Below are 27,536 nucleotides of genomic sequence, written 5' to 3'. Positions count from 1 at the left end.
TCCCAATTTGTATGTAAAACCCTCACAGTTTCTGGTGCATTGTCTATTCTATTTAGATTATCAAAAACATTGCCATCTGTTCTTAGCTCGTGAGTTGTAACTTAAAGTGACGTTGGTCGCAAAATGGCGTCTTGCAGATTCTTGTTTCTAAAATGGAGTCTAGCTGCCATTCGCAAGATGGCGTCGCGCACGCTTCAATTTTAAACTGATCTTGTCTCAGCCAATTATCCAGCTTTGACAGACTATAACAAACTAAAAACTTAAAGTTTAACCCATTTGGGTGTCATAATGTCAGTTCGAGAACAACTACTTAATAGCTGGGGATACCAAGTGAATAAACCTCTTCGCTCTCAAATGCATGACCTCATTCATCTTACCAAGAAGTGGCTGCAACCAGGGACTTTAACAGGGCCACATATAGTTGAAAGGGTTGTAATGGACTGATGCCTATTGTCACTGCCTGCTTTTCTGCACAAGTGGGTGAGCCACAGGGACCCTAAAACAGCAGACTAGCTTGTGGAGAGGTATGTGGCAGCCAGTGAACTGTTGAGTGTTCCCCAACAGCCCCTAGTCCCGCAACTTTAATTCCCAGTGACTTCTGGTAAGACTGTTCCAGGGAAAAAGGTGCTGGGCAATGGGATGAATTTTAAATCCAAGAGATAGTAGGCATGGCACCTGGAGAATTGCCATCTGTGCCAAGAAGGTTCCCGCCTCGTATAAGACTTGATATTAAAAATATGATCAGATGTGGCGGCTTGGGCCATGTTGTGACTAATTGTCCACTTACCTCTGAACATAAGCATTATTACATTGCATAGGTTCACATTGTTTGTTTATGTAAATCTCAGGGGGGTTTTCTGTGCAGCTAGCCTGCTCTGCAGACCGACCGGCTAAGCCAGATTATCAGAGATGTGTATAAGTACTGTAGAAGGCAAACGGGTTGAGGCTATGTTAGATTCTGGTAGCCAGGTTACTCTTCCAAAAGCTTACCTGGTAAATCCCTTAAAACATCAGGGGAACCTGTAATCATGGAGATACTTGGCATTAAGCTATGCTAATGTGGACATAAAACACAGTGTGATCTCACGGTAGTCACTGTAGGATTAGTTCCTCTTTTGATGTTTGATGCTATATTGGGGAGAGACATTTTCCACTTTTGGAAGTTGTGGGAAACCCAATTAAGCGATAACAGCCAGGAAGGAGCTCCCGGAGGTATGTAATTCAGCGCGCTGTTAGGCCAACTAAAGGATTTCATCTCGCACCCTCCTGGGGGTGCAAACAGAAATCCGACTAAAGTGGTGGCCTTGAGGCTATTCGTCTGTTTAGCGTGGCACTAACAGCCTCATGGCCGCCACTTTAGTCGGGCAATGCCGGTTCTCGCAACTAAACACCCAGGTTAAGTTGCGAGAATTAGCATCCTCCGACTTAAGATGTAATAGTCGGACTAAACAGCTTGCTGAATTGAACAGCTCTATGACCAACTTCCCGGCGCTATTCACCTAGTGCTTAACTGAATCGCCCCCAATGTTTTTTGACAAACCGATGAGTGCTTCACTTACTCCACCCTAAAGAACTAGCTCTACAACATCGGCATTGATGTCCTGCATATGTCATTGCCTTCTCTAGATGCTACTCCAAACTAGCATTTATGGGATATTCTGAAACCACACTTGAGATATAACTTTCCACCACCGTAGTCAGTTGAGTGATTTTTCCCATAGAAGGAATGTTGCTGAATCCATGTGGCGAATTAAGTGACTTTTGTTCTGGTATTTGCATTCCTTTGTCCACTTTCTGGACATTATAGGTAGATGTAAAAAATACATTCATAGCTTACATCAGCATGAAATAAATAAATATTTGTAAAAAGGACCCTTTTTAATCTTATTAAAAATGTTACCACTGGGGTAAGATGACCCTCCCTTGCCAGTTACTGAACTAAATGCTAGAGTTAGGTGAATCCCCTTCCTCTGCTCTCCTCACTACCCAGCAATCCTGATCCCTCAGTAAGTGGTCTGGAGAAGTTATCCAGAAAAAGTGCTGCAGCAGTTATACACTACCCAGAAGGGCTAAGTGCTGCCAGTGATGGTGCCTGGTGTGGCAATGATACCTTCTCACTTTTGCCAGTACGATGTTGGTGCTCAGTTGCCCCACACAGTAAGTGGATGGTGACCAAACTGCTCCAGTGGAAGTTAAGGGTGAAAAAAGGCCGCAGGCCTTAAGCAAAATTCTATCCATCCACATAACCAATTGGTTGGCAGAGGAATCCCATCCTGTCACAGTTGATTAATGCAACAGTGTTTGAACGGCCCAAAGAGAGGCATATTGTCAACGGATTATCCGGGTTTTGGAGAATTGCCTCCTGAGTGAAAGGACCGAAGTAGACGCTTTGACACAGATTGTGAGTCTATGCTTCTCTTTGCAGTTGAATCCGATCCATTTGGCAGATGTGATGGACAAAGCACGCTTCCCAATACAGGTTGTCTACCATATCCAAATATTCCGAAATACGAAATAATTTTGGCATGACCGAGATAATGAAACCTTTGATTTTTGATGGTTCAACTTACACAAACTTTGTCTAAGGCACAAATTATTAAATATATTGTATAAAATGACCTTCAGGTTGTGTGTATAAGGTGTATATAAAATATAAATGAATTTCATTTCTGTACACAAACTTTGCTTGAGCCACACATTTATTGAAAATAGTCTATAAAATTACCTGCTATGTATATAAGGTGTATATAATACATAAATGCATCCTTTGTGTATATTTGGGTCCCATTCCCAAGATATTTTATTATGATATGCAAATATTCTAAAATACGGAATATTCCTTTATCCAAAATACCCCTGGTCTCAAGCATTTTGGATATGGGAGACTCAACTGTAGTTCCAGCAAGATAAAAATTGCCTTTCAAAAGACAATCTCCAACGCGCTTGGGTCTGGATAAGTTTAATGTAGAATATTTTAAGCTTCTGTTTCCACAAATGCAACAATACATAACAACATTTTTCTAGATTCACCGAACCATACCGCACTAACGACCCAAAAAATAGTGGGACGTTTTATGTGATGGGCCCATTTATGCCACTTATGTTAGTCAGTGCTGTCTTCCAAATTATTTGGAAATAATAACATCTAAATGATAAACCTTCCTACACTTCTACATAGTTTTTTAATTTACTACAGCCAAACACTCTACCAATGGGGTTGTGCAGGACAACTTGTGAGAAGGTCTGGACTATACAATGGCCTTCTCAGATCACTGTGTCTGGGCCTGCCTCTCATCCCTTCGTTTTGTTTTTTCACAGTTACGCCGCTCTACAGCAACCATTTACAAAGCTGAGCTTTTTATTTTCTTTTGAAAACCTATTTTCAGAGAGGGTTCCAACGAGTTACCTGGTTAGGTCCTTCACTGTTAACTGTTATGCTCCATCAATACTTCTAGAGATAGTTTGGCACACAGGGAATACAGATGATTGAATAAAAAAACAAAACAAAAACCTACAATGTTTGTTTCCCGCTATTTTTTTTTTTTTTTCCCCCTTTTTTCCAATGTAAGAAGTTTTTTGTTATCTTGGAAGAATGATGAGAAAACGCGGAGCTCAGTGTTTGTGCCTAGCTTGCTGTTCATCTGCAGTGTATAGAGCTAGAAAGCTACATACAGTGCTGCGTGTCCTCACGGTAAGGAGAGCTATGAAATATTAAAATTTCTCCTTCGAGTCGTGAGTGCAACTGGGTATACAGTGACCTGGATTTGATGATGACTGTATTAGTGTGAGGCTCACTGCTGTGAATAACTATCATCTATTTGTTTTGTTCCTTTTTTCGTTCTCCTTGTCTAGTGTGCACATAACCCTGCTGTGTTTTTATGCACTCATTTATAACCGGGCGGCAGCTATAGCAGCTTTCCGAGCCTGTGTGGAAATACAGCCACCTATTACTACGTGTCTGTTTCCTTTCCTGTTCCTTTCAGCCTATTTATCATTCTTAACAACTTAACATTTAGCTCTATGCAGACCTCAGCTGTAGTTATCAGAAGGAGCTATTTTGTTTGGCTTTTTTTGTGAAACTTTCTGTGCCATACTAAGATACAGTTGGGGGAGGCGAATATGCCAGCATGCATGGTTTGGAACTTTTGGGGAGATGTATCAAGCCTTCTAAGGTGGGGAGATGTGGACAGCGGAGAAGTTACCCATGGCAACCAATCAGCTTGTAACTAGCATTTATGTAGTACAGTCTATAAATTGATAGGTAGCATTTGGTTGCAAAGGGCAACATCGCCACTTCTCTCATTAGAACGCTTGATACAAGTGGACTGGTTACCCATGGCAACCAATCAGCTTCTGCCCATCATTTTATAGAATGTACTTGATAAATGCTAGTTACAAGCTGATTGGAGAAGTTGCCAATAGCAACCAATCTTTAGAAGGTTTGTTAAATATGCCCCTATGTCACCCATTGAGCGCACATCATTGCACACAGACCGCCTTTCACCATGTAGCAATGACAGGAGTCAGCTCTCATAGGAAGCAGCCTTCAGTATGTAAATGACTACATTGGTACATCTACCTTGACTGGGTATAAACCAATTAGATGTTGCAAAAGAAAACCTGACCAACACTATGTGACCAGTCTTCCAATAACAGCGCTACGGTTACATGGAGGTGTCATGGAGTATGGAGACTCCTACAACTGTGGAGACTCCCTCAGGCTGGTTATTTTATGGATCCAGCGAAGAAGTGCTACCATTAACCTCAATAGAAATGGATTGCTAATGGTAGGCACCAGCAGAAATTGTTTAGGTGGATGGCTCTTCACTCCTGGTCTATTTCTGGCCACAATTAAAACACATTCATGTAAAACTTAAATAAATTATTATTCAAATGTTAAAGGTTTAAAGCTACTGTGTGAGGCGGACCATATGCAAGAGGATCAGTATTCAACTATTCGCTTTCAGGACAAGTATTTGGATTGTTTCCATTGTTATTGAAAAGTGACCACATAAGCTCAGGCCAATAGCTTTTCAGATGACACATACTTAACCGCTCATGAATAAACACGTTCAATTTTGATAGTATTAACGTAAAAAAATTGCACTTATTTTGGGACTTCATAGACTGATGATTTCCCGATATTGCTTGTGAAGTCCTCTTGTGTGAGTGACCCCCTATTGTTGCCCTCATCCAAATACAGGTCTCATGGCACCATACATGGTCATCTTTATGCCATGTGGTGTTTTATTTTTTATTTATTTAATAAAAAGTGTAGACTATTGTTTTTGTTTTATTGGTATATAGGGAGAGGTTACAGAAGAGAAGACAAAAGTATCTATGCTATAGCAGATAAAACATATGCAGGTTTCATTTGTGAGCCCTGTGTCAGAGGCCAAATCGCAGCATGAAACTTATATACCAAAGCTCTCACCTGGAAAGCCCCATAAAAGTTGAGCCAGAGCTCATACTACAGAAAATGTAGACGTAGAATTGGTAATAGAACGAGATATATTTTCAAACCAGCGAAATTTACACACCTGGAATTTGTAAACCAGCGAAATATACACACCTGGAATTTCAATGCATTGCCAATAACTCAACTGAGACACTGAATTGGAGTATTTTTATAATTTGAAGCACATTATCTAGAGTAATCTAAATGACATTTTAACATCGCTAATATTGCCTTTGCTGACCCTAGAATTCTCGGTATGCAGTTGTTTAGCTCCTCACAGTGCCTGTAGGAGGTGCCGTTCAGTGATCCTCTGTGACATTACCACCAAGTAGCAGGAAAATGTAGTTTTCTGAAGTCTATGGATAACCGATTTCCAGATAAGAGGCCCTGGCCTATAACTGTATTCTGGATGGCTGAAAGAGGAGCTTACATGTCTATTCTTAAAAAAATCCTTCCATCTGCTCTACAATTATTTATTGAGAATAATCCAGGGATTCCCAATACAGATAGCCAGATCTTGGTTTATTAGTGGCTGGCTTCACACTACTGTATTGTAAAACTGTAAAGGAACACAACATGCTCTATTTTTAACCTTTAATTGATGACCTAGTGAATGGCAAAAATGTAGTTTCATGCTTTTACCAGGTAACTTATTGCTGGCCACACACCAGGTGCAGGAAAATGGCAGCTCTGTAATAGCTTGTTGTCCCGTCCCCCCTCCCCCTTCTCTCCCCTCTGTAGTAACACATTTCCCTCCCCCTTCTCTCCCCTCTGTAGTAATACTTGGCCTGCCATCTCTCTTTAGTAACTTTTATCTGCCTTCTCTCACCTCTGTAATAACACATTTCCCTCCCCTTCTCTCCCCTCTGTAGTAATACTTGGCCCGCCATCTCTCTTTAGTAACTTTTGTCTGTCTTCTCTCACCTCTGTAGTAACACATTTCCCTCCCCTTCTCTCTCCCCTCTGTAGTAATACTTGGCCCACCATCTCTCTCTGTAGTAATACTTGGCTCGCCATCTCTCTTTAGTAACTTTTGTCTGTCTTCTCTCACCTCTGTAGTAACACATTTCCCTCCCCTTCTCTCCCCTCTGTAGTAATACTTGGCCCGCCATCTCTCTTTAGTAACTTTTATCTGCCTTCTCTCACCTCTGTAATAACACATTTCCCTCCCCTTCTCTCCCCTCTGTAGTAATACTTGGCCCGCCATCTCTTTAGTAACTTTTATCTGCCTTCTCTCCCCTCTGTAGTAATACTTGGCCCGCCATCTCTTTAGTAACTTTTATCTGCCTTCTCTCACCTCTGTAATAACACATTTCCCTCCCCTTCTCTCCCCTCTGTAGTAATACTTGGCCCGCCATCTCTCTTTAGTAACTTTTGTCTGTCTTCTCTCACCTCTGTAGTAACACATTTCCCTCCCCTTCTTTCCCCTCTGTAGTAATACTTGGCCCACCATCTCTCTCTGTAGTAATACTTGGCCCACCATCTCTCTTTAGTAACTTTTGTCTGTCTTCTCTCACCTCTGTAGTAACACATTTCCCTCCCCTTCTCTCCCCTCTGTAGTAATACTTGGCCCGCCATCTCTCTTTAGTAACTTTTGTCTCTTCTCTCACCTCTATAGTAACACATTTCCCTCCCCCTGCACTCCCCTCTGTAGTAATACTTGGCCCGCCATCTCTCTTTAGTAACTTTTGTCTCTTCTCTCACCTCTATAGTAACACATTTCCCTCCCCCTTCTCTCCCCTCTGTAGTAATACTTGGCCCGCCATCTCTCTCTGTAGTAATACTTGGCCCGCCATCTCTCTTTAGTAACTTTTGTCTGTCTTCTCTCACCTCTATAGTAACACATTTCCCTCCCCCTTCTCTCCCCTCTGTAGCAATACTTGGCCCACCATCTCTCTCTGTAGTAACACTTTGCCTCCCTTTTGCACCCCTGGCGTAACACATCCGCCCCTCGTGCCTCGCCCCTCTTGTAACAACCCCATTCACGCTGCTGTAATATCATGAATCCTCCTCCACCCCTCTCTCTGTAGTAGCACATTTTCCCCATCTCTCTCCTCTGTGACACATTACCCCCCTTTTCTCACCTCATTGAATCTGCCCTATCATTTGGAGAAACTAGCTGTTCTCCCAGACATTGCCTGAGTTTGTTTTTTCCCCTCTATTCCATGCTGTCTCTCTCTTTCCTTTTGTCTGCCCCTATGTTCCACCTGCCCGGGCAGTCTATCTCTCCTCTTCCTTGTTGCTACTTATTCTCTTCCTCTCCTGTCCGTCATTGAATCTCTATATCTCTCTCCTTTCCCTTCTTGTTCTCCCCTGTCTGTTTCATGTAAGGTCTGATGTGCACACGCCAATGTGATGACCTAATTTTTATCAACGGTCCTTTTTATTAACAGCTTAATAATCATACGTGTTTAGTGTTCAGGGCACCTGACCTAGATAGGGGCACTTTTGTGCGTGCGCCCGAAAAGGGACATGTCTTGAAGACACGCCCCCCTTTTCATCACTCTTGGGGCGTGCCCGCCACTTGCAGATATACTGGGCTGTCCCCAAGCTCTCCTGTCTCTGTGAATGGGTGGGGATGGCACCCAGCAGGTGGTTTTAGTGGTGCACCTCCAAAAGGGCAAGGCGCATTCTGCCCTTATGAAATCAGGCAGGGTGTGGCGCCCTGCTAAAACAGCCTAGCGGGAACGCCATGTGTTGCTACTTTTTGTTTCTTCAGAAAAATAAATAAAAATCTCCTTAGTTCTCACTACCCTTATATGCTATGTACTTTATTTCTTCGGTTCTCATGTTTCTCCTCTACAGGACATTGTGATCCCACACACAGACCTAATTTAAAGATAAATGTTGAAAATCATTGTTTTTTATATTTTAACCTGAAAGGGGGCATGTCTTTAACATTTTTTTAAATATACAATGCTTCCTCCGATCACGTGTTCATCACTCACAGAAGTATCTGTCAAGCGTAGAAGGGTCAATTGCTGGGTTGGAGCTGAGCAGGGAATAGATGGCTGTAGCAGACTGTTAAAAAGCTTTTAATGGTATAATGGAGACGCTCTGTGCTCTCATTTCTGCGTAAGAGGTAAATCGCAGGAAGGGTTAATAAATGCATTTTCCAAAACTGTGCCAATGTGCTGTAGCAGAGTAATTTATGATGGAGAAGAATGTCATAGCCGGTGGAGGAGGACATTTTAATCACTTTAATGGTGTCACATGTAGAGTTAATGGCCCCCTTTGATTCTTTGTTTCTGGGGGAAAAAAGGCACACAGGTATTATTAGTAGTGTCTATGGAAAAGGCTGTGTTCCCACGCATTACAAATTGAAACCCCACCATTCCATTTTTGTTTTCTTAGGCTATCTGTTTCTATTATACTTTTTTATTTTTGATGTATTTCTTTTTATTTGTACTTCTATTTTTACAGAACATTTGCATTCTATTTTTGAGACATTAATTTATGTTATTCAATCCTGCGAACACTGGGCCTGATTCAGAGATGTAGGTTCACCCGATGATGAACAAACATCTCTGTTGGGTTGCAGTCTGCGCCATTACACTCACAGACCCCCCCTCCCAACCCCCCCCCCTCCCCCCACAGGCCTCAGCATGATTGACATGCTGTGGAGTTTGGGAGGGCAGATCGGGGGCAGGGCTGGTCACTGTAACCGGAACCTGGGGAGGGGGGGTGCGCGCTCCCGATTTTCTGGGAGGGACGAGGCCAGGGCCTGCGTCGGTGGAAGCAGATTCCTGGCCTCCCGCACCCTGACCAAAGGTGCAACCGATAGTTGTGATGGTGCTCGCAAATACAGCAAGGAGGTGACTGACACCATCACCTGCATTTGCATTAAGATGGACGCAATTACAAAGCTTCTTGTGTTTGGCTCTGCAATTCTGTCCATCTGTGAATCGGGCCCACTTTTTATTAGAAGCCTAGCTGTAATCACACTCTGATCATATTGGCCTGCTCTTTGTTGTAGACTATATATCCCCATCAGAGCTGCTGCTTAACATGGTATTACATGAGCAGATAAATGCTTTCCTATAACTAGTGGTAGTAACCAAAAATCTTAAATGTTTATTCAAGGTTTAAATATCCGAGTTGAGGTAGTCCAGCAAAATAAATTGCAGAGGAAAACTTGAAGAGGAACGTCCACTTTAGAGCATTCAGTTCACCGGACAGATTTGTTAATTTTTATTACCAATGGATACAACAGATATTCTCTGTAGATCTGTGATGGATTCCTCAACATACCTCAAGGTTCCCATGTGTAGCCCACCAATCTTCAAAAGGACCACATCCTACTGTTAATTGTCCAGAATTTAAAAAACAAAAAGCCCAGAAAATATTCCAAAATGCTGCCGCATGCTCTTCATTGGATCCAAAATTCCACTGAGTGCCACAAAGTACACCCAAATGCATTGAGACCCAACAAACCTTCAGATCTCACCTGTAATCAAAAACTCCTCCACATCCCATTCAGGTCTCTTCTCATGCCCGCATTTTGCCACTCAGACCACCTTGCATGCCATAAGACTTTGATGGCATGTAAGGGTCATGAAGCAGACCAGTGGCATATCTGTAATGAGTTCAGGGTGTGTGGTGGACACGAGCCCCTGAGTCAGGGGACATACACCACCACCACCCTGCACCCATTGACTATACATACCTAGCACTTGATGCTCCAGCTATCTCTTGGAGAATGGTGCCAACTTCCTGAAGATATGTGCCTACAAAGTAGACTACACTGCTGCTGCGCTGGCGCAAAGGGGCAGCCTGACTTGAGATTGCAAAAGGGGCCCCCCTCTGATAAAACACTCTTGCATCTGACCTCCCCAAAAGCCTCTTGCATATCTTTTACTCTCCCCCCCCCCCCTCCCAACATGCCTTTCACATGTTCCCGACTTTAATTACAGCTGCTTACTGTGCTCCCTTCTGCCTACAGAGGAAATAGGGCGAGCACGCGGTGCAGAGCACTCCATCCTCTTCTGGTACAGTTTGCTGCGTGACTTCCCTGTATTGTGGAGTGGAGGTCACATGATACAAAGCATAGTTTATCAATTTGAAAGTAGGTACCCTCACATCTCTCCATTTTGCTTCTCAGACCTCCCTTCACTGGCTTATCTACTAAAGATTGTATCATTATTATATTTTATGTGTAAGGGGCTACAAAGTTACAGCTTTGTCAAGTAAGGGTAATGCAACTGACAAGTTTCATAAATACCAACTAATAAAGAAAATTTCACATAAATACATAATTACAGTGTGGAGTTAGCATAATTATGTAGAGACTAGGAAGGGAAGGGAGCCCTGCACACAAGATCTTTGCAATCTATAGAAGATATGGGTGGGCACAATAGGAAAAAGAGGACAGAGAGAGGAATTTATTAGCCATGATATTCTTTTTTTTGTTACATTGCTATTCAATTATCCTCCGTTTTTTGCGCCCGAAAAATATATACAGTATTTCTGTCCAAAAACGCACAGAATCCGTGATAAGGTCACAAATCTGTGTTTTCGTGGCTGTGATCGCGAAAACATGACTGATTTAACGGCTGACTGCCGGCTTTGTTGCTAATTGAATCAATAGCCGTAGTAAATTACAGTATCTAATTGAATACTCCCCTCACAGGGACTGCAGAGTTGGGTTCAGTGGAGTGATCGCGGTGAACCAATAAAATTGTGGGTCGCTGGGACCCCTCACTTTACTAAATTGGGGTCCAACCTGACCTTTTCTGGGTCCCATCGGAATGAAAGTTTTATGAAAATCTAACAGCACACAGAAAAAAAATAATGAATGCTAAACAGTTATGTAAAGCATTATTTAGCTTTAATATAGCATAGTAAGTACAACATTTTGTTAATCTTTAGTGCACAGTGAGACATTTTTCCGTAATAGACTCAGGTGTTGGTAATCAACATTAGAGCTGCCAGTGTTAGCCAACTAAAGTTTTACGGGCCCATTTATCATTGAATATTTGAGGTAAAAATCCCTAAAAACACCTGTTGTCTGAGGTTTACCTCAACTATTAAGTTTCCCCCGGATGTATCAAGGAGGGACCGCAGCGGGATACCTGCTGTGATCCCTCCATTCCAGCTGGCAGCCGCATACCCCTTAGGTTTCTAGGGGGATGCGATGCTGCCAGATTCACCAATATCCGGAATGCGATGCATTCCCGACACTGGCCCCCTCAGCTAACGCCATTGATAATATTTATTTCACCATCAGCACACTTATCATGCAGGCCCATGATATACAAAGAGTCCATCTATAAGAAGCAGAAGCTGCACATCAATGGGGACAACTCCTGGAACTTCCCCCACTACTGTCAGCACCAGTAACAACCCCCCCTTCTCCACTACTCCCAGCATCAATAACAACCATCCTCCACTACTCCCAAGATCACTAACAACCATCCCCCCACTACTCCCAGCGTCAATAACAACCCTCCTCCACTACTCCCAGCATCAATAACAACCCCCTTCACTACTCCCAACATCACTAACAACTCCCAACTACTCTCGGCATCAATAACCCCCCCACACACACTACTCTCAGCATCAATAACAACCCCCCACTACTCTCAGCATCAATAACAAGCCCCCTCAACTACTCCCAGCATCACTAACAACCCCCCTTTCAACTGCTCCCAGTACCACTAACAACCCCCATCCACTACTCCCAGTACCACTAACAACCCCCCTATCCACCACTTTCAGCACTACTAACAACCCTCCCACCCACTATTCCCTGCATCAATAACAACCACCCCCCCTCCACTACTACCTGCTTCAATAACTACCCCCTGTCGCTCTCTATTTTTTTTGAGGATTGAGGCAGGAGCGGTGAATCCAGATAGGGAGGGACAGGAGAAGTGCACCCTGCCCCAGCGCCCCAGGCTTCCCTACATATCAGCCGTCAGACCGTGATGTTCATGCTCCTAGCAGGTCCCTGGAACAGTAGAAATGTAGGTGCTGTTACACCACCTCATGCCGCCGAACAAGACCATGGTGCTCAGCAGCATGCGGCGGCCTGACAGCACCTCCACTCCTACTGCTAGGAGCATAAACATCGACATGATGCAATCTGTGTCTGGCAGTAATTCCCGAGTCTGCACCATCCCCCAACCGCTGCACTACCCCTCTTTACAAGTAGAGGGGGCCGGAGTTTTTATGCTGGGGCGGTTTGCAGTCTTCGGGCCAGGTGGGTCTCCAGGACCAGGCGCAGTCTGCGGGCCGGGGGGCCACCGGGACCAGTCTTCACATCAGGGGGCCGCCGGATCCAGTCTTTGGGCCGGGGAGACCTCCGGGACCAGTCTTCACGTAAGGGGGCCGCCAGGACCAGTCTTCACGCGGGGGGGTCGGGCACACTTCTCCTCACGCTATGAGCTGCAGGGGAACGGCGTTTAATGGCTCCTTTTAATAGTCCTCCCTGCAGCCGGAGACATCAATCATATGCCAGGAGCCAGGGGATTGGCCAGCAGCGGAACGCGTCCCCGGGGACCCACCAACTCTGAAAAAGTTAGTTCCCGGTCTTCATCTGTGGGTAAAATACACGCTATAGCGCGTATTTGCAATCACCGTGGTACATTAGAGTGGGTGTTAGTTGTAGTGTGTGTGGGGGGGGAGCATTCTAGTGGATGGGAAAAGGCTGCAAAAAACCTGAATGTGACAGTGGGATGTGGTGATCAGAGAGGTGGTGAGCGGCAATCATTAGCAGAGCGAAGACTACGTGAGTGTGTGAGGAAATGAGGCTTGAGATGTAGGTAGGAGAGGGTGAGTGAGAGAATTGAGAGGTGTGACTGAGACCAGAATGGAATAGATTACAGTAGTCTCAGTGAGAAATTATTTATTATTATTTATAGTTTCTTATATAGCGCAGCATATTCCATTGCGCTTTACAATTGGAAACATTAATAGAACAAAACCGGGTAATACAGACAGCTATATAGGTAGGAAGGCCCTGCTCGCATTCTTACAATCTATAGGGAAATAGGCATTGATACACAAGGATAGGTGCTATATATTGCATTTTGGTCCAGCCAGAATGCAGAGTTTCTTGGTAGGCTGCATGATCCAGTCACACAGGAATGTCGGCCAAATGTCAGGAGAATGTGAAAGAAAGACAATGTGTTAAATGATGAGGACGTGGATGAGAGGGTGCAGGAATGGCCTAATTCTGGAAGTATTGCACAAGTGAACACTACAGGATTGGGAAAGGGACTGAATGTAGGTGCGAAATAAATTAGAGTCCAGAGTGAAACCAGATATAGGATTTGGGCAAGAGAAAAGAGACCCTTTCATCAGAGGGAGAGAGTGTGGGGAGGTCTTGACTGTGAGAAAGTTGGTTATTTCAGTCTTAGCAGTACTAAGTTTCAGAAAATGTTTTGCCATCCAGGTGGAGTTGGCTGACAGGCAGGAGGTGAGTCTGAGGATAGACTGCCGGCAACTCTGGAAACCCTCCCTGTTCAAACACTGTATATCCAGCATCTACCACCCCCCTCAAGAGAGAGACAGCTGCCTCACCAGAGTGAGTCAGCTGGAGCGCTAAGATAAGCCACCAATACCCTGGTGGTTGACAGGATCCGGGATTCCACCTGCAAGCGCTGCTATTGGGGTAAGCAGCTTATACATCACCGGCAAATGAGACTGTTTGAGGGCCTCACCGTAGCAACTCTGTGGTCTATTGGGTGTGAGATCATCTGGTTGTGTTTGAACAGGGAGGGTTTTCCGAGTGCCAATGTAAGATATTAGTGAAGATCTATTAGGCCCCTAACGCGTTTCTTTACCAATAGGTAATATCGTCTGATGAAAGTCTATGGAATCTATATTTATCATCTTTTATTACTATATTGTGCTGGATTTGGAACAGTGTGTTATATACCACCCCCTATCCTATGGATTCTGGACACCAGATAAATTAATTGTGAAGGGGAATGGGTAATCCTGAAGATTTAAACTGGGTTTTTTTTTTTTTCCTTCTTTCTATTTCAGAATATTTTATATTTGTTATATTGAAATTATGCTGGGACCCATGCATTATTGTATTTAATAGATAGTTTTATAATAAATAATGTGTTTTATTGCACTTGGAATTAATATTGGCTACACTTAGGACTCTGGCTGACTGGTGTAGTGCAGTTCATACTTGGTTTCTTATTTTAGTTGTATACTTTAAAACTGTAGATTTTTATTCTTGAACAGCTGCTTAATCAGTCCATAAGAGAAACTATTCATACAGAGGTAATCGGTGCCCATTGGTTTTATTTGTGTTTTGTATTACTCTCCCTCACCTGTGTACTAACACATTATCCTCGCTCACCCTTGTAGTAACACATTCCCCTCCCTCACCCCATGGAGTAACACATTCCCCCCCCCATCACCCTTGGAGTAACACATTCCCCTCCCTCACCCCTGGAGTAACACATTTCCTGCTCTCACAATTCTAATAGAGGAGCCACACCAACTGCCAGTGTTGTTTGGCAGCACTTGGGATGACGGTTGGTGTTTGAATATGAACTGTGCTACAGCCGCAATGAGAAAGTCAGGCAGGACATTGCACAGGGGGAGGAAACATTTTAGTTTAGTTCCCTTTTCACCCCCCTTAGAAGTCAAGTTTCAAAAATTCCCTTCTTAAGCTGCGCACACACTAGCCGATATTGTGTACGATAACATAATTGTTCACAATATCGTCCAGTGTGTATGCAAGGTATTGTTAACGATGCGCGCTCCCGCGGTTCGAAAACGATATCTTTCATCGCCTGAACACGATATAGTCAGGTTGTACATGTTCAGGGATGCTGCCAGTGACGTCACTGAATGATATCGTTTAGTGTATAGGCTCAATGTTGTTAACGACATTGAGCCCGGCAAACACTTAACGCTATCGCTCATGGAGCAAATGGTTAAGTGTGTATGCGCCTTTAGGGTGCACCTACGTCATGGAAGGAATATTCTCCCCGATTTTGATGTTTCTAGGTCCAGGGGTTTGGGCTGGGCCTTGATGAGTCAGTGAATCAGTCAGTCAGTACATTTGATTTTATAGATAACAATTTTTGGCGAGAAAGTACCATATTCTGTTCAGTAAATGGCAACTGTTCATAGATGGTAATAGCTACAGCTGGTAAGATCACATCCAGCTGTTTCTGTCAGCCTTGTGTGATTTGTGACCTTCATGAGCTTGTTATATATTTCTGGGTTCTCCGGTCCCCTTGTTATCTACAAAGATTTCCCAAGTTATCTCAGTCACTTTGTGATTTTTTAATTTTCGAGCTAAAGGTAAAAAAAGAAAAAAAAAAACCTTGTCCGTTAAATATGCAGGGACCGTATGTTTGAACCCATGCTAAAATGTAAGCCGTTAGTGTCTCTGACAATGAAGAGGGGTTTCCTGTTTATAATGTTGTTGGTGTCTCCTGCACGCCATAAACAGTGTCTCATGCTTGGCTTCACTTACTGCCTAATTACACTGCAGCTTTGACAAATGACACAGCCAGCGTTTTCTGGCCATTATCTCTGACCTTGTCATCATTACTGATGACTAGATGGAGCAGCTTCCAGCAAATTAACCAGTTTAGCATTTTATAGTCCTAATTTGTTACCCTCTTCTGTTTTCTTCCAACAGAATAGTAAGAACTGGCGGGCGGCAGTGGACCTGAGCGGGAGACTTCTGAGCGCTCATGGACAAGGGTACGGTAAGAGTGGTCAGCCGACTAACCACACCACCGACTCTTTACAGGTGAGAGACTCGTGTTCCGTGTCATGCCGTCTCACTTCTCTTTATATGAAAAGTATTACATTGATTTTGCTGGAACATCTAAACTAATGTGACTTCACTTAAAAGTATGATTGCGGGTTCTCAAAGCTGGGAAGTAACATCAGTCTTCCAGAAAAGACAAACTAAAATGTATCTATGTAGAAATGAATGCATTAACTGTCTCTCAACGCGAGATGTGCCTACAGTTCAATATACTCTATATAATCAAGGCCGGGTAGGTCAGTGTAGTACTGCCAAATGGGAGATAAGTGCTGTAGCATTAACAGGTCACAACATAAGGTAAAAGACTGTAGTTCTATGTACATATTCTCCCCAATTCATCATTTTGGAGGACAAAAGAGAAGACCAGAGAGAGCTTTAAAGGGCCATCAACCTGTGCTTAGTTGAATGAAAAAATTGTATTTGCCATTTAAATATAACCTTGATTTGTTAATGTTAAAAGCGTAACAAAACAAATTATTATAAAATATATTATGGTAACTACTGCTTGTCCCCCTGGATGAGTTGAGGGATATGTGGTGCTGCTATTCTGTACATCAAAAGGAATTTTCCTACATAAGAACTCTCTATATGGACTGTAGCTGTGTGCATGTATAATGTGCACAGTGTGTGTGTGTGCATCTGTATATCCATAATATTTTCTACAACTTCTGCCGCCACTCCTAGTGTAATGAAGCCAAGGTGCCCCCATGCTCTTTTCAATAATACATACTGTACATAAAATAAGAATGGCACTCTGAGACGTCCAAATAGGGATAAAAGACTTGGTATATTGTGGCAACGTTTCCGGTGCAATCTCCTTTCTCAAGCCCACACCAACATAGTATCACAAATACATAGACAACTTACTCATTTAAATAGTGACCCAACCCCACACCGTGTCCGCACCGCCATCCTCGCTGGTCCGCTCACAGGCAGTTCCTTGCTGACACACTTCCAGGTCCTGCATCCTACCTTTGCCCAGCAACCGCCAGCTTGCGTTCCAGCACAACCACATATTATTATTATTATTATTATTATTATTGTTTATTTAAATGGCGCCACAAGTGTTCGACAGCGCCTTACAAAGTACATAACCAAAAAAGTGACATACAATACAATTAAGAAACCAAGTGTTAGGTGCCCTAGTGGTGAGTAAGAAGTAGATGAAAGTAAAGTAAGGGGAAGCACAAGAGGGTAGAGGGTCCTGCGCGCAAGAGCTTACATTCTCAAGGGGATGGGCAGACAGACAGGCATGATACAGATGGGGAAGACAGGGAGGAGGGAACATGTAGCAGCGAGTTAGGATGAGAGCTGGAAAGCACTGATGAAGTAGTCAGTCTTGAGAGCCCTTTTGAAGGATTGTAGAGATTGTGTGCTGTCAGCTGCCATGGTCTCTGTTCCCGGCGCAGTCAGTCTGGACACATAACAGGAGTGTCCTGGGGGGAAGGTGCACGTGGTTATACCATATGAAAAAAATTACTCTACGATTAAGGTGATGACCTTAATCGCAGAGTCATTTTAAAAAAAAATGTATTATTATAATATTCCTGCTAGGCTGTTTTGGCGGGGTGCCGCACCCTGCCTAATTTTAAAGGGGCAAAATGCACCCTGCCCTTTTAGCCGTGCCAAGCTAAAACAGCCTGCCTTGTGCCTTCCCCGTCCGAAGGCTGCAGTGACCAATCACTGCTGGGTGAATGACATGCCCGCTCCCCGGTCAGCCACGCCCCCTTTTCATGAAGCACGCTTGGATTCCCTGCCTGCAGTCTAGCGGGAACACTACATTATTTTCTCAAACCTATAGGTGCCTTTTAGTGCAATTATTTTTGTATTTTCTGTTAAGACAACACAATATAAAGTCAATAATCTTACCTGAACCAAAATATTCAGTCCAAGGACATCAGTATGGCAAATGGGGCAGCTAGCACTGCTTCCATCACGACAGCTGAAATAAAAGGTACAGAGGATATCATAGCGTACCATCCATATAAATCAAAAAATGTATTCTCCAAAAAGTATATAACACACATACAATGATTAAAACATGAACAGCAGTAAGCTTTCTCCATAGACCTCACCCACGAACCAAACCAGTTTTAAGGGCTGACTACTGAGAGGAACAGTACTGGATAGCCTGGATGTCTGATGGAGCTTTATGAAGAAATGTTATTCAGCTGGTCATTGTTCTTTTTATTGTATATGTGTTACCTGCTTTTTGTAGAACACATTTTTATATGTATATACGTGGTGCCTGTTGTGGTGTCTGTTTTCTTGAGCTGCCTTTTTGGAAAGATTGGAAGTCGCCTGATTTCCTATATTGATGTCCTTGGAAAGAATATTTGGTAATAAGCCTCTTGAATGTATTTAGTGGTATGGGACCGCTTGCAATATTCACTGAATGTATTATTGTCACAGTGGTGTCTTCATATAAGAAAATAACTGCACTGGAAGAAGCCTATGGGGTTGTTTGCTTTTTTGCTTGTTACATCCACATATTTAATAAACAGAAGGATCAGGTGCTAGATGATCAGATAATGAAGAGAAGACCGCACTGCAGGAAATGATGCTGGAGTCTTCTCTTCATTATCCTTACCTATTACACCTACAAGGCTATATGTATTATAGGTGCGTGTGGTTTAGCTTGCATGCTCAAAATTAAATTGGTTTGCATTCTACCTACATTTCCCGGTAATGAAAAAATCCTTCCCTTTTGTAGTTGTGCGAAAAAAACTGGTTGTTAGAAAGTAGATATGAGGATGTGAATACATGTGTTTTTTGTTTAATGACTTACTGAATAATTTTTAGTTGTGCTCTTTTATTGGGAACTCTACAAAGGATTGGGATCTCTACAAATTTGATTATTGGGAACTCTACAAAGGAAAAGTTAAATTGTACAGTTAATAATAAAATAAAGATTCAACACTCCTACTGTACAGTAGTGTATATATTATTTTTATTGTATGATTTGTGATGATTATATTTTATGTATTATGGTTTGGGTACGGAGTGTTATTTCCACAATAAACATCCTTAGCAACAGCACCACCTGCTTGCTATGAACAGGTACTGCATGTTGTTGAAAGTTCAGCTCTACGTGGGACTTTACAGCTTTTGAGGAACTACATATTGGAATGCCCTGATTGCCATGAGAGCTGGCAAGCCTCTTTTTTTTTTTTCTTTAAGCTTGCTCCACAGTGAATAGAGGATAAACATAGCTGAACACCGATCCCTACGCAAAAGCAGAGGCCCTGATTCAGAGCCGGACACTGACAGAGCGCTTGCTCTGAATCAGGGCGTCTTTTTTTTTGTTTTGTTTTGTTTTATGGAGCGCCCTCCTGACCGCTCGCATTGCTGTGGGTTGCCACCCACAGCTAATGCGAGTGGCCAGGGACCATCGCGACCATCGGGCTTGCGACGAGACCCTTGCGGTAGGGTCTCGTGGCCGCAAGACCCAGAGAGCTTTCAGCTCTAACAGAGCCGAAAGCTCTCCCACTGACATCACTTGTGATGTCAGTGGGGCCGCCCCCAGACGGTAGGCGTTCTCATGGGAAACGCCTCCATCTGGGCAGCCACCCCCCCGGCCCACCACCAAAGGGGGCATGCTGTCAATCAACATCGACAGCATGCCCCCTTTGGTGCGAGACCCGGAGCGACGGATTGCCCCTCGCTATCTGGGTCTCTCCCATGCGCACGAAGGAGCCGGCTCCGTCGTGCGCATGCGCTCTGGGCCACCATCGACCCGGTTGTGAGCGCACAGCGCTTGCGACTGGGTCTGAATCAGGCCCAGAGTACATACACTTGAATGGAGGCGATGAGGATATGCATTGCAAGCATTTGTTTTCCATTCTCTACTGCTTTTACTAATGTTTATCCATATAATCTCCAATCTATTGGGTAGCATATGCAGGAATTCTAGTCTTTTGCTCTGGTATGGCTACCTTTTATCTAGTGGCTAATGTTTAACGCACAACCTCTAGTCTGGTGACTAGTGTACAAAGCAGGCCGCCAATTCTGTTACTAGTATATGGCAACCCCATGACCCCCACAGTCTACTCACTCCCCACCAGGATTTTTTGTATCTCTTAAGATAGTCACTGAGAGTTGCCCGTGACATTGGACAGCTCCTACCCACATGATCTTTGACTTGTTAATGGTGTCGCACAGAAAGATACAGCGTCATCTTCTTCAACCTGATCATTCGTATTGCTATTAGCTGTCCGCTAACTGTTTTCGATAGATCCTGGCTGTTCTATGAATGATAACCAAGATCCTGGCTGTTCTATGAATGATAACCAAGATCCTGGCTGTTCTATGAATGATAACCAATCAGTAGAGCGAGTTTCAAAAGATTGTTGGCGGATGGGGGCCTGATGGCTGCTACAATGTGTAGACCACTGAGCCCTCCTTCTGTTGCTCATTTTGTAAGCCTCTATGCAGTGCCCACTTTTACTAATTGAGCTCTTTTATATGAGGCATGTGGTTAGGTGACAAATTAGGGGTTCCACACAAAAGGTTGACATGCAAGGCTGTTGACAGTACATAAGGTCAACATGGACATGGTCAAAATATTTTTTGTTTTTTATAGGGTTAGGCACTTACCAGAGGGTAATTGTTAAACTAGGTAAACACTGGGACGATATCGGCATAATATGTTGTTTCTGTCTGAATTGGTAGGACATATCTGCAGCATCGCTCAGTGTGTACAGCCAATATGCGCGCTTCCGCGGTTGCATGCGGTATTGTCTGGTCGGCTGTGCTGCATGTCCAATCAGACAATATCACATGCGGCCCCGTTGCAGGTAATGAAGGAACGAGCGATTGTTCCATCGTTCATTACCTCGTTCTAATGTGTACCCGAGGTATGATATATTGGGCCAACATATCTTACCAGTACACATCGCTCAGTGTGTGCCCGGCTTTACTAGGCAGGATGGTCAGGGTTAGGCTCTTACCCTGATGGTTAGGGTTAGGCACCAAAGAGATGGTAAGCAGAGGTTCCCAATCGTGGTACTTCAAGGCTCCCCAGCAGTTCAGGTTTTAGAGATATCCAAGGTTGAGCACAGGTGGTTAATTCGAATTGGCCGAGGTACTTATTAAACCACCTGTGTTCAACCATGGATATTGCGAAAAATTTAACTGTTGGGGAGCCTTGAGGACCGCATTTGGGAACCTCTGCATTAGCGTGAAAATTAAGGTTAGAAAAAAAGATGTTGAGCCCCTGTACTGTCTAACTTTTGTCATGTTGACCTTTTGTATTGCACCCCAAATAAGAGTCAAAAGGAGCATTTGGGAGACCAATGCACGGAAAAGACTAAAAGCTGATTGGTCAGGAGACCCGTATAGAAAACACATGATGGTAGACATGAGGCAGGAAAGGTTTCACATACATCAAAGTGGCAGCTAAATTTGGAGCACCCTGATCTGCCACAAGATTCCCTGAATGCTCCCATGTTGTGTCCTCATTTGTATAACATGACTACAGGCTGTGTATTGTCAGGTTTGTGTTCTCATTTCTCCACAGCTTGCAAGTGGCACAGATGCAACATGAAGAAATGAGGGGGGACAGACAATATATCTCTGTTTTAATTGGTACATAATAACAGAGGGATTAAGGGGCATATTTACCAAAGTTATTTTTTGGGAAATCGACCCGATAACAGCTGTTGATCCCCACAAAAGCTAAATATGTCCTGGATGTAACCAGGAGAGACTGCAGCAGGTATCTCCGATTGGTCCCACCATTTCCATCTGCAAAAGCAGCCACTATAGCTTTCTATGGGAGCTGCTGAACTGTCACATTGACCAAGCTCCGGAATGCGAAGCATCGTAGTGCGTGGCCCCAGTTACCAATACTGTCTCCAGATGGTACTTTATTGTGGTTTATACAGCAGTTGGTACCCCACTGACACGGCACAACAGCCGAACATGCAGACTACTCACCGGGTCTGAACCTGGAGGTATCAATATCACTTTGCTTCTAAACATTTCCCGCAACAGGGCTTTTTCGGATGCATTGTCCCAGCGCCCCAACATTGGTAAATGCAGGTAGTGATTTACATTACCGCATTGTGAGGTGGGACAGTATTTTCACACTACAACCGCATTTTAAATGCGCTTTTTGGTAAATATGCTCCTAAAGGAGACACCTAGTTTATAGTAGGGATGTGCAGGCTCGGATAGGTTCGAGTTTGCACACCAAGTTCGGAATTTTCCCTCCAAAAAAACGGAACTCAGAAACAGGCAAAACATCATCTTGCATGGACAAACATCATCATTCCTGGTGAAAGTCCAGGAATGATGATGTTTGTCCATGCAAGATGACGTTTTGCCTCTTTCTGAGCTCCGTTTTTTTGGAGGGAAAAATCCGAACTCGGCGTGCAAATTCAAACCTATCCAAGCCTGCACATCCCTAGTTTATAGTTTGCAGAGACACTCACCAGGCTGGGCAGGCCTGCAGAAGAAACATCTAGGGCAGGCATGGCAAACCTGTGGCTCTCCAGCTGTTGTGAAACTGCAAGTCCCAGCATGCCTTGCAACAGTTTTAGCGTTCTCTAATAGCAAAACTGTAGCAGGGCATGCTGGGACTTGTGAAACTGCAACAGCTGGAGGGCCACAGGTTGGCCAGGCACGATCTAGGGAAACCGTTTTTGAGGTTAAGGTGGACCCTTGCCCATTCAGCTACTGTATATGTAAAATACCTGACTCTGGAACACCCGAGCCATTGTCCGGGTCTCTTTATTTCCCAATGTACCTGTGTGCTGCTTCCTCATCAATTCACATTTGCACTGTCACATATCGGCAAAGCCTAGGAGGCATGGAGCTACCGGTCTTATTCTGACAGACAAACCACTGCATTAAGAAAATAAGTAATGTTGCTGTATTCTGTTCAATTAACAGCTTAATAGTTACTAAATTAATCAGGAATTCATGTTGTTTTTTTTCTCCAGCTCTGGTTCCTGAGACTGTCTTTGCTGGTGAAGCTCGGCCTTTTCCAGAATGCTGAAATGGAGTTTGAACCATTTAAAAACTTAGACCAGCCAGACCTGTATTATGAATATTACCCCCATGTTTATCCAGGGCGCAGAGGTAAGACATTGCGTGACTCTATGCCATATAAAATTCATATCACGTGTTCACAGACGTGCTGGAGAACCCAGTTCAAATCTCAGTCTGTTCTAAGGGCCTGATTCACTGTGGATCGTAACTGCGATCACACACGCAGTCTGACTGCGATGATATGATCCATTGCGATCGCTGTGTCGTCGCAGCACTACATAGGGACACCCACCTTACACACATCCGTAATGTTTAGTAAGACTGTGAAACCATCAATAACATTGAGTACAATCAGAACCTGACGCACACTTGCACAGTGTCTGACCTTACTAAGGGATTGCTAACCTCAACGCACGCACAGAGTACTCAAGCTGTGTCCGGCATCACAGTGGATAATTTGTGCACGCCCCTGCAACGGCGTTCGAACGCACTGGCACGCTTGTGTTTGGCAGACCACCCCCCAGTCATCTCTTAAAAACGGCACTTCCTGTCAATCACTCTGCGATGGGTCTGCGTAGTCTCTGTGATCGCATTGGCTACTTTGCGTACTGCGATGCATGCGCAGATCAAAACAATCAGGCGATTGCGTACGTAATCGCAGCTAGCGATCGTTGCTGAATCAGGCCCAAGAACTATATACTGCATAAGATGTGTTTGTATTAAATAATAATAGTATGCAGCAGTACAGTTCACTAAAATTGTGTGTTTGTTTGTGTATATATATATATATATGTGTGTGTGTGTATATATGTATGTGTGTATATATATATATATATATATATGTGTGTGTGTGTATATATATATATATATATATATATGTGTGTGTGTGTGTATATATATATATATATATATATAAAATAAAAATTCAAAGCCAACCCAGCAGATCAAATCTGGACACTGGTCTAAAAGTTAAAGACAGCCATACATCTACGTCAGATTGGGCAATTCTTCGTTCTGCTGCTGGCTGGCTCGGGATCAGAGAAATCATATATGTTGGATTTACCCAATTTCGCGATCCCAACCAAAAAATAGTCTGGATTGGCGAGTCGGCAATTTTTACATGCTTTTTTTTCCCCTGAACATCCGACAGATCGCCTATCAATGGTGGTTTCGGATAGGGAGTATGGGGAATCGCGTTGCTGATGTATGGGCTTCTTAAAACTACCTATCTTATAGGGGGAGACTTTACAAACATTCTAAAGAATGTTGCCAACCAATCAGAATGTAGCTGTGATTTTATAGAATGTTCTAGATCAGTGATTCTCAACTAGAATCCTCAGGGATCCCTAGCAGTGCATGTTTTCCATGTCTCCTCGGAGAATTGCAGGTAAAATAATTAGTACCATCTGTTTAAAATGTCAGTCAGTAGTGAATACACCTGTGCTGCTGCTAAGAGATACGGAAAACGTGTACGGTTGGGGGTTCCCTGGGGTTGAGAAACACTGTACTAAATAAATGATAGCCACAGACAGATGGGTTGCTATGTGCAACACCTCCACTTGTCCTCTTTAGAAGGTTTGATGATCCCATTATCCAATTTCACCAGCACCCCCTTTAGAAAGTGTTAACTAGGTTATTAGAGGAGTCACACCAGCCTATGGCTTAGTCTGAAAACATTGGAGGTCATTTATACTTCCCTAAATAATTTGGAGAACTTCTTCCGGAATAAAAGAGGTAGACCCTGGTCTTGGTGATGTGGGGTTCTAAAACAAATGTGATGCGGAATGACGAGACAATCCATATCTATAAGATGGTTAGAGTGCAGTCTAGTAAACCATGGTATGTCTGAGCAGCGCGGGATGCAGTCAGTTGGTCGGCAATAACAATGTCGATACCACAATGTTGACTTTTAGGATGACATTGTTAAAAATAAAAAATGAGGAGTCCCTGCTCACTGAGGGTGGGGTGTGCTGCTGGTAGTATGAGGTCACAGAGACCTCACAAATTAGACAGTAATAGGAATTACTAATGCGCCCAACCCCTACGTGGTATTGTAATGCTGCTGTGCAGGAAAATAAATATATATTGTGATACCTTGGGGGTAATTAGCTCGGTAGAATGTCAGTGGTGCAGTGTTAGGTGCTGGAATTAGGGTCCACATACACAGTTTTCATGGTAAAATGAAATAAATGGAGCTTTACTTGTCAGCATAAATCAAACCGAAAACAACAAACAGCCTCGCCCCCATTCAGGGCAGCTAATACTGGGTACACACTGACTGATATATTGGCCGATCAATTGATGGGCCAATATATCTGCTGCCCGTAGGCAAGTGTGTACCCGCGATATGTCGGTGAACGTCGTAGTTCAACGACATTCGCATTGGTTGTGCTGCACAGCCGATGGACAGATATGTCTGCAGACATATCTGTCCATCTGCAAGTGTGTACGGGCGGTCTGCAGACCGCCGGTACACACACACAGCGACAGCCGCGGGGAGGGGGCCTGGACACGCTCCCAGGACCCGCAGCCAGACACATGATGGCCGTTCAGTGTGTATGAGCGACCATCATCTGCAGATATATCTGTATAGTGTGTACCCACCTTAACTCACTGCTTCGCCCCAGACTATCCTCGAGCAGATAGTCTGCAAATAAACAGTCTCTCTCTCATGGAGTCACAAAGTCTCACACTGTGCTTCTTGCAGATTAACACAACTTCGGGCCGGGCTTGGATGCCTGCCACAGCTTCTCACAGACAGTCTTTAGAGTAATCGGGTTCTCCCTACACCGGCTTCCTAGCCTCCAGACACACTGGACTCTCACGGCAGTCTTTACCTGGACTGTCCTCCCTGGACTGACTCTACAGGGCACCTTGACTGGTCTGCCTTCACGTGCTAGAGGGGGAAAGAAAGTACTCTATGTTCAACTGGTATCCGGTCTTTAGATCTACAATAAAAAGGTAGACACCACAAGTTAGACAGGCAATAGGATGATACACTAAAGATCGACATGTAAAAAGGTTGACCGGTCGAAATGGACAAAATGTCAACACAAAAATGGTTAACATGTTGTTTTTTGTGTTGGTTAGGGTTAGGCACTTGCTCGATGGTAAGGTTTAGGCACCAGGAGGGAGGGTTAGGGTTGGGCACTATTAGAGACAGTTAGGGTCAGGCACCAAGGGGAGGGTTAGGGTGAAGATTAGAGCTATAAAACAGAAAAATTATGTGTCAACCATTTGTGTGTCACCCATTTGTGTTTCGACCTTTTAACCCTGTCGACCATTTGTACATGTCTACCTTCTTACATGTAAACCTTTACTGTATCGACCTATTGTCCCTATCGACCTTGTGTCCCTGCCGACCTATTGCCTGTCTAACTTGTGGTGTCTACTTAAACATTGTCTACTTTTTTGCTGTAGATGTTATGATCCACACCCGAATCAACTCTTATTTACACAATGATTGTCGGCTAATTAATAAATGACAGATGTATTAATTTTCTAATAGGATTCAATGCCCCCAACATAGAGAGTACTTTCTTTCCCCCTCCAGCATCAGTAATTTTAATCTCAGGAGCACCTCCACATTTAGATTAGCACATAGCCATCTTGGCTACCTATTTAACACTATAGTGGAGATATCCTGTAAACACCAAAAAATCTTTGCCAGTGCTTGGGTTATTTTCCCCCTTCCCCTGTTCCTTCGCTCTATGTTCTACCTTCTCATCAGCCCACACCTGGGCTCTGTCCACAAGGCAGCCTGCAGGTGTGGTCATACATCCTCTTTGTTCCTTGTGTGGGCGGATTCCTCCAGCCCCCCACACTGGATCACCTGCTCATCAGCACAACATTCACTGATGTGTATATATATTATACATATACATATATATATATATATATATATATATATATAAGCATGAAGGTGCAGCACTCCCCTCTCAATAAATCAAGCAGAGACCAAAGGATCAATAGAACGTTTCAGTACTTTTAGTACTACCTTCAACCATATACGGTTCTATTTATCCCCATGTGAGGGCACCCCTGCAGGATTTGGCTTATTATCTGGATTGCCGGACCTGGAGACTATATATATATATATATATATATATATAATTTTCTATGCAGGTGGTGAATACTTTTAGTATCATTTCAACTGGTATCAGATGATGGGTCTTAATATTATGCATGCATTGAACAAGCGTGAATTGGCAATCCTAACAAATATTACAGCAAGGATTCTCCAGTCTATTGCACTTGTGTGTGGGTCACACTGTGCAGAGTCCTAATGTACAAAGTTCAGTGGAATTGTTCCTGCAGATCGCTGCCCGTGGG

At 43.7% G+C, this 27,536-nt stretch overlaps 1 protein-coding gene across 3 annotated transcripts in view; it reads left to right on the top strand.

Annotated features, from left to right (window-relative positions):
* TRAPPC12 (trafficking protein particle complex subunit 12) overlaps window positions 1-27,536 on the top strand; it is a 168,415-nt gene that overhangs the window by 43,605 nt on the left and 97,274 nt on the right. For all 3 annotated transcript variants that reach the window (XM_088479508.1, XM_088479507.1, XM_088479509.1), the window contains exons 4-5: window positions 16,077-16,190; window positions 23,156-23,294. In XM_088479508.1, the coding sequence (XP_088335634.1) occupies window positions 16,077-16,190; window positions 23,156-23,294 (253 nt within the window). The remainder of the gene's footprint in view (window positions 1-16,076; window positions 16,191-23,155; window positions 23,295-27,536) is intronic.

The sequence above is a fragment of the Taudactylus pleione genome, unplaced genomic scaffold (assembly GCF_031769625.1).
Source record: "Taudactylus pleione unplaced genomic scaffold, aTauple2 ptg000238l, whole genome shotgun sequence".
NCBI lineage: Eukaryota > Metazoa > Chordata > Amphibia > Anura > Myobatrachidae > Taudactylus > Taudactylus pleione.
Note: the sequence above shows the minus strand (reverse complement) of the source record. Positions and strands in the feature narration are given on the sequence as shown.